Source organism: Gigantopelta aegis, chromosome 4, assembly GCF_016097555.1.
Source record: "Gigantopelta aegis isolate Gae_Host chromosome 4, Gae_host_genome, whole genome shotgun sequence".
NCBI lineage: Eukaryota > Metazoa > Mollusca > Gastropoda > Neomphalida > Peltospiridae > Gigantopelta > Gigantopelta aegis.
Genome location: NC_054702.1, coordinates 86,817,088 through 86,832,692, shown reverse-complemented (window position 1 = coordinate 86,832,692; position 15,605 = coordinate 86,817,088). Strand labels below are relative to the sequence as shown.

Here is a 15,605-nt window from a genome sequence, read left to right as displayed (position 1 = left end):
GTGCACAATCGAAAGAAACCATCTTACCGCGTCAAGTTTATGAGATGTGGGAATGCTAGCCCAGCCAGAGTGTTTTTTTTATGAGCAATGTGGGCTCATATGCGAGTGCCAAGCTAGCCCTGAGTCCTATATAGATTTTTATGAGCCATGGGGCTCATATGCGGTGAGTGATTCTAGTGATTTATCACTCACCAGATATTTTCATGAGCCATGTGGGCTCATATGCTAGAATATATCACTAGAGAGTATTTCTGAATGATTTTTATATTATTTGACTCATAAAATAGCCATGTGGTCAGTGTGCTCATATTTGATGCTAGAGAGTTATAAAATGTAAGTGCCATAAGGGCTCATATGCTAGCCAAGCTAGAGAGTCCTATATGATTTTTGTGAGCCATGTGGGCTCATATGCTAGCCAAGCTAGAGGAGTCCTATATGATTTTTACGAGCCATGTGGGCTCATATGCTAGCCAAGCTAGAGAGTCCTATAAGATTTTTACGAGCTATGTGGGCTCATATGCTAGCCAAGCTAGAGGAGTCCTATATGATTTTTACGAGCAATGTGGGCTCATATGCTAGCCAAGCTAGAGAGTCCTATATGATTTTTGCGAGCCTCAGGCTCTCCTCAAAATCGCAAACTGGTGGTGACAAAAACCGGTGACTAAATGCTCTCTCTTTTATTATGTTAACGAGTGAAAAAAATAACTCTACATAAAGACCGGTAATCCAAGGGAGATAACTCATCAGCAGTAGTAATTTTTATTACAGATTAATTGTAGTGTAATTCATAATAAGCATTTTATTAAATCCAATTCTATGAAAAAAGATCCAAGCTATAGGCTAAAAGTAGATTTTTTTAGTCTAGGACTTAAAATGTTATGCCTTAAAATCACTGCAAACAATACAACTTCATTACAATGCAACATACTGAAAAAACATGCTTCACCATTGTAACATAACAGAGATACTGTACCATTGTGAATTACTCTACAGATGAGCTGCTTTCAGTCTTCTCATCAACAGTCTTAAAGCCCGAGATTCTCACTTTCTCTATATCCTTAGATATACTCATCATGCTTATCAGCTGGAATGTTAAGAGAAAAAAATGTATATACACAAAACAAGTCTTTCATATTGCTGTTTTTAAGCATTAGGTGAGATGTAACTGAAATAATAGAGTGCTCATCTTAAGTTCAATGGACTACAGGATTAACCCTCTTGGTTCATTTCGTTTCTGCATTGCCCACGAATGTCTTGTATTGAGTAACTTATTTTTCATTCATGTATTAAATTTAGAACATCATTTACATGGTCTTGATGAGGTATGTAAAAATGAAATGGGTTATTTCAATTTTATTTTTAATTCTCAAAGGCCCACAGAGGTAGTACATGTAGTATGTGCTTTATAGACTATATTGCAGATTAAATTACATTGTTTACGAAGGTGTTAAACATTGCAACCTACTATAACTAAGAATAGGCCCTGTGTGTGTTCTAAAAAACAAGATTCCAACCCACCCACCACACCCTAACAATCTGATTAAAATTAGCTCTACTGGTCTATCAGTAGATCTAACAGCATTGCGTGGACTTCCATGTCCAGGTGACATTTCATCTATATATAACAATTTAAATATCGATCAATTACACTTCGCCTTTTATAGCATTATTCGGGAGCATACAAATTCTAAAAATATCGGGCGAGACTATGCAAAAGGCAAACTTGTTGGTCTATTTCAACATGCTAAGGGGAGCTCTGGTACATCAAAGATGTTTACACGTTAGTTACCACAAATCGATTTAAAGATAATAAATGGTTAAATTTGAATTAAAACAAATAATAAATAAATAAATAAATAAGTACATACGTACATACTTACATATATATATATATATATATATATATATATATATATATATATATATACACACACACACACACACACACACACACACACACACACACTCACACTGTCAAAAAAGAAACGCATAGGTGCTAGGGAAAGAAGAACAGTGTTTGATTTTACAAAATATCGTGGGTTTTTTTACAGTGTTGCTGAATGACCATGTTTGTTAATGTTCTTGGAATGGGACAGCATGCCCAAATGCACCCTAAAACAAATTTAACGCACGTTGTGGGACAATTGCAGGAAATCGGTGTGAAATGGTCAAATTGTGGCCAATGCACGTGAAACTCAGTACCAACAGTTTCAATCAGCTGAAGACCGGCCCAGAAGTGAAAGACCTCGCATAACAACTACAGCACAAGATCGCTACATCCGGGTTCTACACTTGCGTCACCGAACTGCCACAGCAACGAACATTGCTGGACGCATATCTGGTCTGAGAAGGGTGTCTGCACAAACCATTCGGAACCGACTTCGAGAAGCTGGTTTACGGGCTAGGAGACCATATGTTGGCCCCATCCTGCGACGTCAACATCGACATTTACGTGTTCGCTGGTGCACGAATGTACAGGGTTGGAACTTGGGAAACTGGCGGTGAGTATGGTTCAGCGACGACTCACGTTTCCTTCTACAGCTACGTGATGGACAACAACGTGTTTACAGACGACGCAATGAACGTGTTGCCAACAACTGCGTCGCCCAAGTTGACAGATTCGGTGGAGGGAGTGTCATGATGTGGGGAGCCATCTCATACACCGGCAGAAGTGAACTTGTGTTCATACAAGGCAACCTGACAGCTGTACGCTACCGGAATGAAATTCTTCGCCGTCACATGCTTCCCTTTTGGGATCGACAGAGAGAACTCTTTCAGCAGGACAATGCCAGGCCGCATACGGTACGTGTAGCAATGGATTTCCTACAGAATGAGAACATTAATGTGCTGCCACGGCCATCAAGATCGCCAGATCTCAATCCCATTGAACATCTATGGGACAAACTGGACAGACGTGTACGCCAGCGTGACCCGGAGCCTCAGACGCTTCCGCAGCTGCCACATGCACTGCAGGAAGAATGGGCTAGGATTCCACGCGCCCGGATTCAGAGACTCATTCAGTCTATGTAAAGGAGATATCGAGCAGCGATTACTGCTGCTGGTGGCCACACAATGTACTGATTTCAGCGCCCTCGTGCAACGCTGTTTGGTGACGAAAACGCCTCCACTGCCGTCAGTCCATAACACTGTCACATACTCATGTCAAATTTGACTGTGATACGATCATAAATAACGAAATTATGCCACTTTGTATTAAAGAGATAATTCCATGAATATTTCACCTATGCATTTCTTTTTTGACCGAGTATATATATATATATATATATATATATATATATATATATATATATATATATATATCACTGATGTTTACTACTACTACCATGGTCGTGTAACAGTGTATACACACAATTGATATTTTTTCAGATATAGGTGTGGTGGACTCGTGTGGCAATAGTGTATACATACAGTTGATGTTTTTCAGATATAGGTGTGTTTGACTCGTGTGGAGTCTTATGTGATATACTTGCCTCGAAAACGGGAAGTCAGGTTCTAGGAGCGCTTTGCAATTTCTTCTGTGACATCGAAGGCGCAAAAGAATTTGCCAAAATCTTACAGAAGTGAGACTTTACAATCACGGTGACTGTATATTTACCTATCATAATTTAATCACAAAGTTATCAGTGTTGTTGGCGGGAAGATGGGGAGGGGTAGGAATATCAATGAAACAGTTGCCCCCCATAGCCATTTCCACAGGTAGTATTCTTCGTTGTAAAAATAAACTTATGGCATCATATGGCAGTGAACTAAATCTTCCTAGATACTATAACAATAAGCCAATTAACAGTTACATAAAAGGTGAGCTATGGTTCTTACACGAGTAGGCACATTTTATACGAACTGTTGCAGTCACAATTGATTTCACAGTAGTTCATGAGTGCATGGTGTCACATAAGGTATAAAGTGTCGAAATACAATAACGGTTTTGTCAGTTTGGCTATAATCATAAATAATACGGAATACACGCTTTTTATTGATTACCAATATTTGTCATTTAGTTGGGTTTTCCCCTAGAGGATTTAAATATTTTGCTGACGAAAAGTTGAGGTATGTTTTTCATAAGCCGGTTTCAGTAGAGAAACTTTGAAGTTAAAATAAATGATATTGTTGTAATTTTAGGGAGGACCTGGACGATATCTATTTCTGCGAGCTCGTCAAGGGATGTCCGGTCTTTGATGGAGTACATGCCCGCATCACTGAACTCACCATCAGTCCAGTGTCCAGCCCACCGGGTGAGATATAGAAATCATTAAACTATATTCAACGAAATGAATTAAGGACCAGCAGATATTTTTGGTATCATTTAAATATGCAGCGTCTTCTGGTGTAAGGGATATTCATCAAACAACAAGTATGGTTACGAACCACTGATTAACGAAACTCAGTCGTATGTGCATTTCGGTAGTTTTTTTTTTCATAAATTCAGAAAACAAAAATTAATAAAATAAAATAATAAAATAAAAACCATCGTGTTTTTATGTGTATCACGGGTCAATTTTTATTGAAACAATCATTAGAAGTCATCTGTGATAAAACATAATAAGACATTAGCAAAGATAACACTTAGGTAATAAACTATCTCCTCCCACAGATGAAATTCAAATTAGTAAATAGCCCCCCCCCCCCCACCCCAAGTTGCTGTCATCTTCCGACACCTATGTTTTTAGTAATGAAATTCGTTATTTCTTGCCTTATTACGACTGTTCGTAACCCAAAGAAATTTTGAAGAAATTAATTTAAACACACACACACACACTCACACACACACACTCGCACTCACACACACACACACACACACACACACACACACACACACACACACACAAACAATCCATCCAGTTTCTGGACTGTAAATGTATCAAATGACTATCTGGTTTTTGTTTGGTAGGTGAAAGGGGGATCGACTTCAGTTACGTTACTCGAAATGGGACTGGAACTGGGCAGTTAGAAGTTCACATTAATACAGTGGACAAATTACCACTTGTTAAGTCAGAAAGCCACAGGTTCCAATACATGATAATGTTGTATCTGCTTCAAAGATGTGTGTGTGTGTGTGTGTGTGTGTGTGTGTGTACACAAATATACATACATACATACAGTCAACCTCGACATACATACAATATATAGATATTCATACATCAATACATACTAACCAGTCCCAGGTCTTCCCACTTTCCATGCACGTAATCGGGATCGACCGCGTAGATTGTAGGCCCCATGCATGTGGTTCAGCTAAAGAGCATCCTTTTTATGGATGACTGGATAGTTCAGATCGCATCGTGGTTAGTCTAGAAATGTGTGGGCGATTCGGTGCCACAGGTTCGAGTCCCAGTGTGACGGGACATGCTCTGAATTTTGTTTTCGCCTGTGGCGATATTAATTGTTTTAGATGGCCGTGTGAAGTTCCAATATGCACTTAAGCCCAGGTGGCCAGTAGTTACGTAATACCTCCGCGAGTGCGGTTTTTACAATCGTGATTTTGGCGTTTAGGCGTCAATAAGTCTGACCATCTGAGAAAAAAATACCGCTTGGTTACTGTGGAAATATACAAATCATAAGATTCGGTTCCGGGTCCTGTCTACGAGTCATGATGTGCGCTTGGAACCCAACGCTACACCGATTCGACAGCATGCCTATCGGAGAAAACCTGGAAAACGTGCGACACGGAAAAAGAAGGAAACGAAGTCCCAGTGGTCAGGTGAATGCGAGAAGTCATTCATCCGTCTCAAGCAGATGCGCTACTCGTCTCCCGTGATGGCAGCGCCAGACTACCGAATGCTTTTCAAGCTAGCTGTGGATGCCAGTGGCGTGGGAGCTGGAGCTGTGCTGTTCCAGGAAGACGAAAATGGACTGGACCATCCTGTAAGTTTCTGGAAGCGTTTCTCAATTATCACACATTACTGAATGAGTAGTAAGGGTTAATTGAAAATTAACCAGTTAGGAATAGAGTTGTAATTCCTTTATTAATTAAGTTCTCCTGGAAGCGTTTCTCAGTTATCACACGTGTGGGTGTTGTGTCACGGTGAAGTGATTAGCATATTGTGTAAACTAGACACCTAGAGATTAACTAATTAAGTGATCAGTTCTGGGTTGTTATTATTTGTTGTTGTTAATTAACTACTGCGGCAGTACATTTGTCAGCGTAGGTTAATACAGATTCCAAAGTGTATTGTGTTTTTGTTGTGTTTTCTAGTAAACTAAACGTGCTATAATAATATATACTTTATATAAGATCTTATATCTGATCATACCTAGACGAGCCAGCGGGTATAACTGCCTGTTACAGAGAGATCTAATAGATATACAGTTAGGAGAGATATTTTGATAATCGTGTTTCATTCAGTTACGGGTATTATAGGATCCCCGTGACAGGAGTGAAAATTGGGGGCTCGTCCGGGATCTGAAACGGGACATGCATATTTAAAAAAGTATTGTTTGTAAATGGGAGCTTTATAAATTATTTTTACAAATTAACCAGAAGTAGCAACGTGTTCACTAGAAAATTAATTAATAATAAGTGCGTCATATCTAAACATGGATAAGAATTTGCTGGATAGGCCTACGCTCAGTGTAGTGGAGATTAAGCGAGCACGTAAGGCCGAGTTAGTTGAAATCGCAAGTGAGCGAGAAATTGATTTAACATCAGCTAAAACCTTAGGTGATATAAAGACAATTATTATCCAAGAAGTTTTTGGTGATAGGCCAGTTATGGAAGAAAGTGAGATTGTTCCAGGGATAGAGATAAGTAACTTGAGTATGGAACAACAGTTAGCTTTTAAAAAGCTTGAGTACGAAAGAGAAGAACGTGCATTAGATAGAGAGAGAGAGAAAAAGAGAAGAGAGGGATAGAGAGAGAGAGAGAGAGAGAGAGAGAGAGAGAGAGAGAGAGAGAGAGAGAGAGAGAGAAGAGAGGGATAGAGAAGAGAGAGAGAGAGAGAGAGAGAGAGAGAGAGAGAGAGAGAGAGAGAGAGAGAGAGAGAGAAGATGGGGATAGAGAGAAAGAAGAGAGGGATAGAGAATTCCAGTTAGAAAAATTAAAAGTGGAACATGAGTTAAAGTTGAATACTGAAGAAGTCAGACGAGAAGTAGGAAATGGGTTTAACATGTCGGAGGCTTATAGATCAGTGCCTGTATTTGATGACCAGGAGGTAGATATGTTTTTCCAACTTTTTGAATGGGCCGCTAAGTAGCTATATTGGCCGCAGTCTAAGTGGACATTGTTAGCCGTGTCTAAGTTTAAGGGGAAGGCTAGTGTAGCTTATAATTCAATGAGTGATGAGCGAGCAAGTCAGTACGACCTAGTTAAGGCGGCAGTGTTGAGGGCGTATGAATTACGACCTGAGGATTATCGTTTACGGTATAGCGAGTTGAGAAAAACGCAGGGTCAGTCTTATAGTGAGTTTGTGGCTAAGAAGGCAGGGATGTTTGATAAATGGGTGATTTCTCATCAGGTAGAGTCATATACCGAGTTACGGGAGTTGTTGATCTTACAAGACATTAAAAATGGATTACCAGTTAGCTTACGTATTCATTTAGAGGATCGTGATGTCAAAAAGATAGAGGAGGCAGGCATAGTGGCAGATGACTACGTGTTAATACACAAAGCTCAGGCAGTACAGGGTAGCTCTATACAACAGGGTGATAAGAAGAAGTTTCAGCCAGGTTTTTCCCGGGAAAGTAACTATCGGGGAGAGACATCTAGTTGGTCAGCTAGTCAGGCAAGGAATGCACCTGGTGGGCAAAGTAAGGATAAGCCTGCATTATCAGCCAATGCACGAACTTTTCGTCCACATTGCAGTTACTGTAAAAAGGATAACCATCTTGTCGGGGACTGTTTTAAAAGGAAACGCGATAATGCGCAAGTGGTCGGTTTAGTGAGGTCAGCTCCGTTAGCGAGATAGTTAATGGTTAGTCCCATGGCAGAGAAAGTAAACCCGTATGTGTCCACTGGTATGGTTTGTGATGTGAAACAAGAATTGAGTCCGAAGGCAATATGAATCTATCGAGATACCGGGTGTAGTCAGTCGCTGATCACGTCGGAGTGTTTAGCTGGTATTGAGAATTCAGATACAGGACGTAGTTTGGCCTTAACCTCGGTTACTGGAGAAAAAATGGTTGTCCGGTTACATAACGTTTTCTTGTGTTCGAAGTTTGTGACGGGACCAGTCATTATGGGTGTTGTAAAGGACTTGCCTGTTGAAAACATAGGAGTTTTGTTGGGTAATGATTTGACTAGTCAGTGTTGTCAGCCGAAATGTGACCAATTGTTAATTAAAGACAGCCCTTTACTAATAGGAGAGAGTGAGGTTGATGAGATTAGATATCCTGCGTGTGTAATGACTAGGGCTATGGCCAGTAGGGTAACACGATACCCAGAGGATATTTGTGATTTGTCTGATACGTGTGTGAGCCATGAAATTGGAGTGGATGAGGTTATCAGTAAATTGGTAGATAAGTCAACTGACGAACTAAATGTGGTGGAACCTGTTGACCTCCCGCAGAGGGTAAATGAACCAGTTGTGTTTGATAGAGGGGCCTTACCTTGTAATAGACAAGAGTTAGTTCTAGAGCAGGGGGCTGTTCCAAATTTGTTGGCAGCTCGCACTACCTTGTTAACTGTATTAATGAATAAGAGAGTTAGAGATAGAATGGATAGGAAGCAACTGAGCCATGCTCAGAGCAAAATAAAATCAGTGTTTGATAGGAAGGCTAGGAGTCAGAAATTTAAACCAGGGGATAAGGTGCGGCAGTACCTTCCCATCAAACGGGGTTCATTGCAGAACAGGTATTTCGGGCCCTATGTTGTGCACAAACGGGTTAATGAGACAGGGTATGTGATAAACACTCCTGATAGGGTTAGGAAAAGTAGGTATTGTCACATCAATTTGCTAAAAGGTTATTTTGACAGACTGCCGATAGTTCCAGAGTTACCGTTCCAAATTGAGAGACACTCAATTTCCTGTGATGACGTCAAGGCTGCATAGATCAAATTAACCAACAGCCAGATTCTAGCAGACTTGAACCCCCAGCGAGAAAAGTTGACTACGCTGATACAAGACAATGTTTCCATTTGTCAGGACCTTCCAACGGTTACCAATACCTTAAGCCAGGATGTGCGCTTGGAACCCAACGCTACACCGATTCGACAGCATGCCTATCGGAGAAAACCTGGAAAACGTGCGACACGGAAAAAGAAGGAAACGAAGTCCCAGTGGTCAGGTGAATGCGAGAAGTCATTCAACCGTCTCAAGCAGATGCGCTACTCATCTCCCGTGATGGCAGCGCCAGACTACCGAATGCTTTTCAAGCTAGCTGTGGAAGCCAGTGACGTGGGAGCTGGAGCTGTGCTGTTCCAGGAAGACGAAAATGGACTGGACCATCCTGTAAGTTTCTTCTCCAAAAAGATTGACAAACACCAGGTGAACTATTCCACTATAGAGAAGGAAGCTTTGGCCATGGTACAAGCTCTGAAGCATTTTCAGATCTACGTGAAGTCGGCATTGCATCAAGTGGTGGTCTTTACTGATCATAATCCGCTCACTTTCATTCACAGAATGAAAGCCTCCAACCAGAGAGTTTTGAGATGGAGTCTTCTTCTGCAGGAATTCCCAATTACCATTGAACATATCAAGGGCACTTCTAATGTAATCGCTGATGCCCTGTCCCGATGTTGAACGTTATGATAATGTGTTGACATTCTTGATTTCTGTTTTGTTTTTATATATTTTATTTGTATACCAGGGACTCAGAGACTCAGTGTGATTACTGGTAGTCACCTTATTATTACATGTGTTATAAATGTCCGGATGCGTCGGTTAACGCACGTTTTGTTTTAATGTAGTATATTTCCCTATTCCTAGAGTAGAGGAAATATCCTTTTTGAGGTGGGGGTGTGTGACGGAACATGCTCTTAATTTTGTTTTCGCCTGTGGCGATACTAATTGTTTTAGAGGGCCGTGTGCAGTTCCAATATGCACTTAAGCCCAGGTGGCCAGTAGTTACGTAATACCTCCGCGAGTGCGGTTTTTACAACCGTGATTTTGGCGACTAGGCGTCATTAAGTCTGACCATCTGAGAAAAAAATACCACTTGGTTACTGTGGAAATATACAAATCATAAGATTCGGTTCCGCGTCCTGTCTCCGGACCAGTCTGGGCTTTTATAATAAATAGCTAGGGTTTTAGAGATATCGGGGAGAAACATAAGGAAGGCTCCAGGGGATCGCTGTCCGTCCGGACTAGTAATTATATATTTTCTGCTCTGTGTATAACCTTGATGTGATTGATGTGACTTTAAATATTTTAATACTGTATTATACCAATATTATTTAGACGGTGCTGCCGGTCATCTGACGAATGGCCTGCCACTCTGCCATAAGAAGTTGACCCAGATCATGAAGGTTGGCCGGAGGGGCATGGTTATCCCGAACTCTCCTGCCTAATTCGTCCCAGGCGTTCTCTATTGGGGCCAAGTCAGGCGAATATGCTGGCCAATATATCCTGGCGATACCTTGTTGTCTGAGAAAGTCCGTTACCACCCTGGCGCGGTGGGGTCTGGCATTGTCATCCTGCAGAACTGCCCCGCCGCCAATCTGCTGAAGGCCTGGGAGAACCAACGGCCGGATAATCTCATTCAGATAGCGGATTCCATTCAGATTGCCATCCACCACATAGAGGGGGGTCCTGTGATGGATAGAGATGCCGCCCCACACCATGACGCTGCCACCACCGAACCGGTGACGTTGTCTAACGTTAACGTCAGCGAAGCGCTCCCCAGGACGTCTGTAGACACGAACCCGACCGTCGTTGAAGTGGAGACTAAACCTGGACTCACTAGTGAACATCACTCGACCCCACTGAACACGTTGCCACCACAGATGAAGCGTGCATCAGTGACGTCTGGCCGTTCTGTGACGTGGTAGGAGTGGTGGTCGAACAGCCTGGCGACGGCAGCGTAGATTATTGGCTCTCAGACGATTGCGTATGGTTTGATCAGACACTCGAGTTCCAGTCGCAGTCCGCAGATTGTCACATAATCGGCGTGCAGTGGTTGTGCGTTGACGGTGAGCCATATTGGTGATGTAGCGGTCCTCTCTATTTGTAGTGCTTCGGGGTCTTCCCGAACGTGGACGATTTCGAACAGAATTCGTTGCTTGGTACCGTTGCCACAGTCGGCCAACGACACTCTGACTGACACCAAGTCTCAGAGCAACATTTCTTTGCTATTGCCATCCCGTAGCCAAGCAATAGCCCTTCCTCGATCTTCGATAGTCAGTTGAAGTGTACCATTGTCGAATTTGGAGTGTGCACCGTACACGAACGCAAGCTCAAATTATACGGTAAATTCAGCATTGGGAACATGGAATACACGTGCAAAGCGTGCAAATGAAGCGCTTTGTGAAAAAGCAAGTTATGGGCACTTAGCAGACCTTTCGCTTTCGCCCTAATTTACGTGCAAATGTAAGCATGTTTTCGCCATTAGAACTAGTCGACAGTGTCAATACAGGGGATTTTAATTCATTTATGGGTTGCTTAGACCCACTTTCGTCAAAATGGAACAATACCATGCGTGACATTATGGTCTAGCTAATATAATTGACATTCAGAAAATAATGTCGAAAATATCGTCTGACCCTTAAATTCTTTTGAGTAGTATATATAAAGATTATCCAGTCATCCTAGAGGACCTAGGTAAACTGTAGGTTATTGTCTTTATTGTGATAGGTACCAGTATTAATTCTGTGTTACAAGGTTACTGAATGAGTAGTTAAGGGTTAATTAAAAATTAACCAGTTAGGAATAGAGTTGTAATTCCTTTATTAATTAAGTTCCCCTGGAAGCGTTTCTCAATTGTCACACATTACTGAATGAGTAGTAAGGGTTAATTAAAAATTAACCAGTTAGGAATAGAGTTGTAATTCCTTTATTAATTAAGTTCTCCTGGAAGCGTTTCTCAATTATCACACGTGTGGGTGTTGTGTCACGGTGAAGTGATTAGCATATTGTGTAAACTAGACACCTAGAGATTAACTAATTAAGTGATCAGTTCTGAGTTGTTATTATTTGTTGTTGTTAATTAACTACTGCGGCAGTACATTTGTCAGCGTAGGTTAATACAGATTCCAAAGTGTATTGTGTTTTTGTTGTGTTTTCTAGTAAACTAAACGTGCTATAATAATATATACTTTATATAAGATCTTATCTCTGATCATACCTAGACGAGCCAGCGGGTATAACTGCCTGTTACAGAGAGATCTAATAGATATACAGTTAGGAGAGATATTTTGATAATCGTGTTTCATTCAGTTACGGGTATTATAGGATCCCCGTGACACCCAGCAACGGCATGGGACAATTTGTGAGTCTAGAAAGGATTTAATTATCCCCTGCGCCAGTGCGTTAATATCCATGTATGACATACATACAATATATAGATATTCATCAATACATGCATAGATACATGCATGCGGGCGTGCGTGTCTGTGTGTGTGTGTGTGTGTGTGTATACATATGTGTAGGTCTAGGTGGGGTGGGGAGGGGGGGGGGGGTGGTCGAAATTGCATGTAAACGGAACTCATCAAACGCGAGTGCCAAAGGCGCGGAGCCGTAGACCGGAGGGTGGGGGGGGGGGGGGGTCCCGAGATTTATACACACACACACATATAAATATATATAACCCCTTGCCAAACATTGATATGACGCCGGATACACTCGAGAATTATACACGAACTTTTGTTGCGAAATATACGTTAACAAGTTACATTAAGAGCCATGACAAAAAAAACGTTTGTTTTTGTCGTACCAATGTATTTATAATAAATGATACATGGCATACTTCTCATACAAACAGGATAGCATACACGACGTCCTTTGATGGGTCATTGGTTGGGACGGGAAATAATCATACGGGCCCACTGAGGAGGATCGAACCTTCAGCAAATGGAACCTCAGACAGACGTTCTTGCTACGTTATCCTGGTCATTTGGGGACAAGGACTTTTATATGTAAAATCCGATTTTCTTTTTCATTTGAGCGGAACTCTCAATTCTGAACTCTCAACTCCCGATCCCCCCCCCCCCTCCCCCCCGGCTACGGGCCTGTCATGGTACTTAATATGTTTGCTTCAAACATTCAAACAAAGTACGTTATGACTACGCATAATAAACCCTCATGAGTTTATAATAAAGAGACCATCCTGAGTTTGTAGCTATATTATCGAGCTGTCGGCTAGTCTAATCTGTTATAAATAAAACTTACATCTTTCTTAGGTCAAATAATCTTGCTTCGAATTTAAATAGCTGTATATGTAATACAGTTACATTTCTGACCATTCTAAGGTCGGTAGCAACCGAGAAGTCGGAGGAGGGACTATAGCCCCACTTTTATAAACCCGGTTTAAAATATGGCTTTTGCCCTCCCCCCACCAACTAGACTGTGTTCCTCCTCTACAGATTATGCCCCCTCTCCTCCCCAACTCCAGATATCGTTCCTACGGGCTTGATTCTAATGTTTTATATACCATAGCTCAATTTTTATATGTATCATTTAATTTTATTCCAAATACCGAACAAAATTTTAAATAACTTGGTAAAAAGAAATCCCGACAAGAATCCTGAATGTATTTATCTGTATAATGCTTTATAAATATTTAAATCATGTTAAATACAATAAATATCTGTATATATATACACGCGCGCACACATTAATATTATTTCAACCCATATCCGATATTTATTACGTACGAATCCGAACCGATGGTTTGTCGGGCGAAGACAACCAAATATTTTTTATTTCGTAATAAGCAATAATTCACAATTTTCTCCAATAAGTCTTGTTGGATGTCGACAGAATTTTCGGGTTCCCTACTGATAGAATAATTAATCATGGAGATATTAACATTCCTATTGGGTGGCCTCCCATTGTCTATGCCCCCCAACTTGTCCACAGGTCTATTTTTGCGAGATCTCGCGTGAGTTCGCGGTTTGCGTCCTCGAGTTACCCCACAACGGGCACATGCGCAGTGGAATGTGAAAGAGGTCTATTAGGAAAGGTAGCCTTTAAAGGGACTGTCCTGAGTTTGCAGTCATTGTCAGGTGTTTGCGATAACAGAGCCTTATGAGCGACTACTATTTCATACTAAATACATTTTCTTGTTTAGAATACCAGTGTCTGTATATAGAATGTGTTTGCGGTCGTATACTAATGTTTGTTGCACTCTTTTTTTTAACTTTAATTCGTGATATATATTTTTTCGTACGTACGAAATTATTTGGAGGTAAAATCCGGTTTGGGCTACTACAAGGATTAGGACAATAACAAACACCTTGTAAATACAGACACTGATATTTTAAATAAGAAAATGTATTTAATTTGTATGTTACGTCATCGAAAAGGTTCTATTAGTCGGAAATATTTTACAATGGTTGTAAACGCAGGACAGTCCCTTTAAACTATTGACGAATAACGATCAAACTTGATGTGGATGGTATAGAGCATACTTTCGTCGTATACAATTTGTATAACCTAATTCAAACTCATTGATACACTGAGAAATATAACATTCAAAATATTTGCTAAAATATTTATTTATCTTATTAAAACAATTCCATATCAAATATATTTTTAAAATTTTTCCAAATGTCTGTGTATAAATGTTTACAAACATACGACTTTTCAACGAAGCCACAAAATCAGGCGCCTACTCCTTTAGATTTATGCTGGACGCCAAGAAATCAGACGACTGCCACCCCGAGAAATTCCCGTGCGAAACGTGGAAGAAAGGAAACTACACGCTCGTAATATGTTAGTATACACTGCCACTTTATTGACTAGTTAAATTTTGATTAGAGGAAACCCGCTACATTTTTTCAAAAGCAGAAAGGGATCTTTTATATGGCTTTTTCCAACAGATGTGATAATACATCCACTGCATTTGATATTCAAGGACGTTGCCCAGTGGTTAAGCGTTCGCTTGATGCGAACAATTCCATATCAAATATATTTGTAAAAAAATTCCAATGACTTAAATGTCTGTGTTTACAGACATACGACTTTTCAACGAAGCCGCAAAACCAGGCGCCTACTCCTTTAGATTTATGCTGGACGCCGAGAAATCGGACAACTACCACCCCGAGAAATTCCCGTGACAAACGTGGAAGAAAGGAAACTACACGCTCGTATTAGGCTACTAGACGAAGCTCGAGTGATGGATGATGTTGGCGGACATTTCTAATAAACTGGATCCACCAAAGAAACGTAAAGTTGAAAGTAAACCACAATCAGTATCTTCATGTGAAAAACCAACAACCCCCAGTGATGTGTCTAGAACCGCACCTGAAACAACAGTTATTACCTCCAGTGGTGTGTCGTAGCTCAGTGGCAAAGCGCTCGCTTGATGCGCGGTCGGTTTGGGATCGATCCCCGTCAGTGGGCCCATTGGGCTATTTCTCGATCCAGCCAGTTCACCACGACTGGTATATCAAATGCCGTGGTATGTACTACCCTGTGTGGGATGGTGCATATAAAAGATCCCTTTTTCTTTATTTTTTTTAATTTATATATATTCTATATTTTTATTTTATTTTT

At 40.8% G+C, this 15,605-nt stretch overlaps 1 protein-coding gene across 1 annotated transcript; it reads left to right on the top strand.

The window, feature by feature from the left end:
* Positions 1-147: 147 nt before the first annotated feature.
* On the top strand, positions 148-15,166 carry LOC121370044 (countin-1-like). Its single transcript, XM_041495142.1, has 4 exons — positions 148-163; positions 3,446-3,581; positions 4,141-4,253; positions 15,063-15,166. The coding sequence occupies exons 1-4, from the start codon at positions 148-150 to the stop codon at positions 15,164-15,166; spliced, it is 369 nt and encodes a 122-aa protein (XP_041351076.1).
* The last annotated feature ends 439 nt before the right edge of the window (positions 15,167-15,605 follow it).

What these genes read in the sequence shown, in the direction of transcription:
- LOC121370044 (XM_041495142.1), top strand. An exon ending in TTTGCCAAAATCTTACAGAA is followed by an intron (nt 3,582 to 4,140) that starts GTGAGACTTTAC and finishes TTGTAATTTTAG; the next exon opens with GGAGGACCTGGACGATATCT. An exon ending in TCCAGTGTCCAGCCCACCGG is followed by an intron (nt 4,254 to 15,062) that starts GTGAGATATAGA and finishes CTGTGTTTACAG; the next exon opens with ACATACGACTTTTCAACGAA.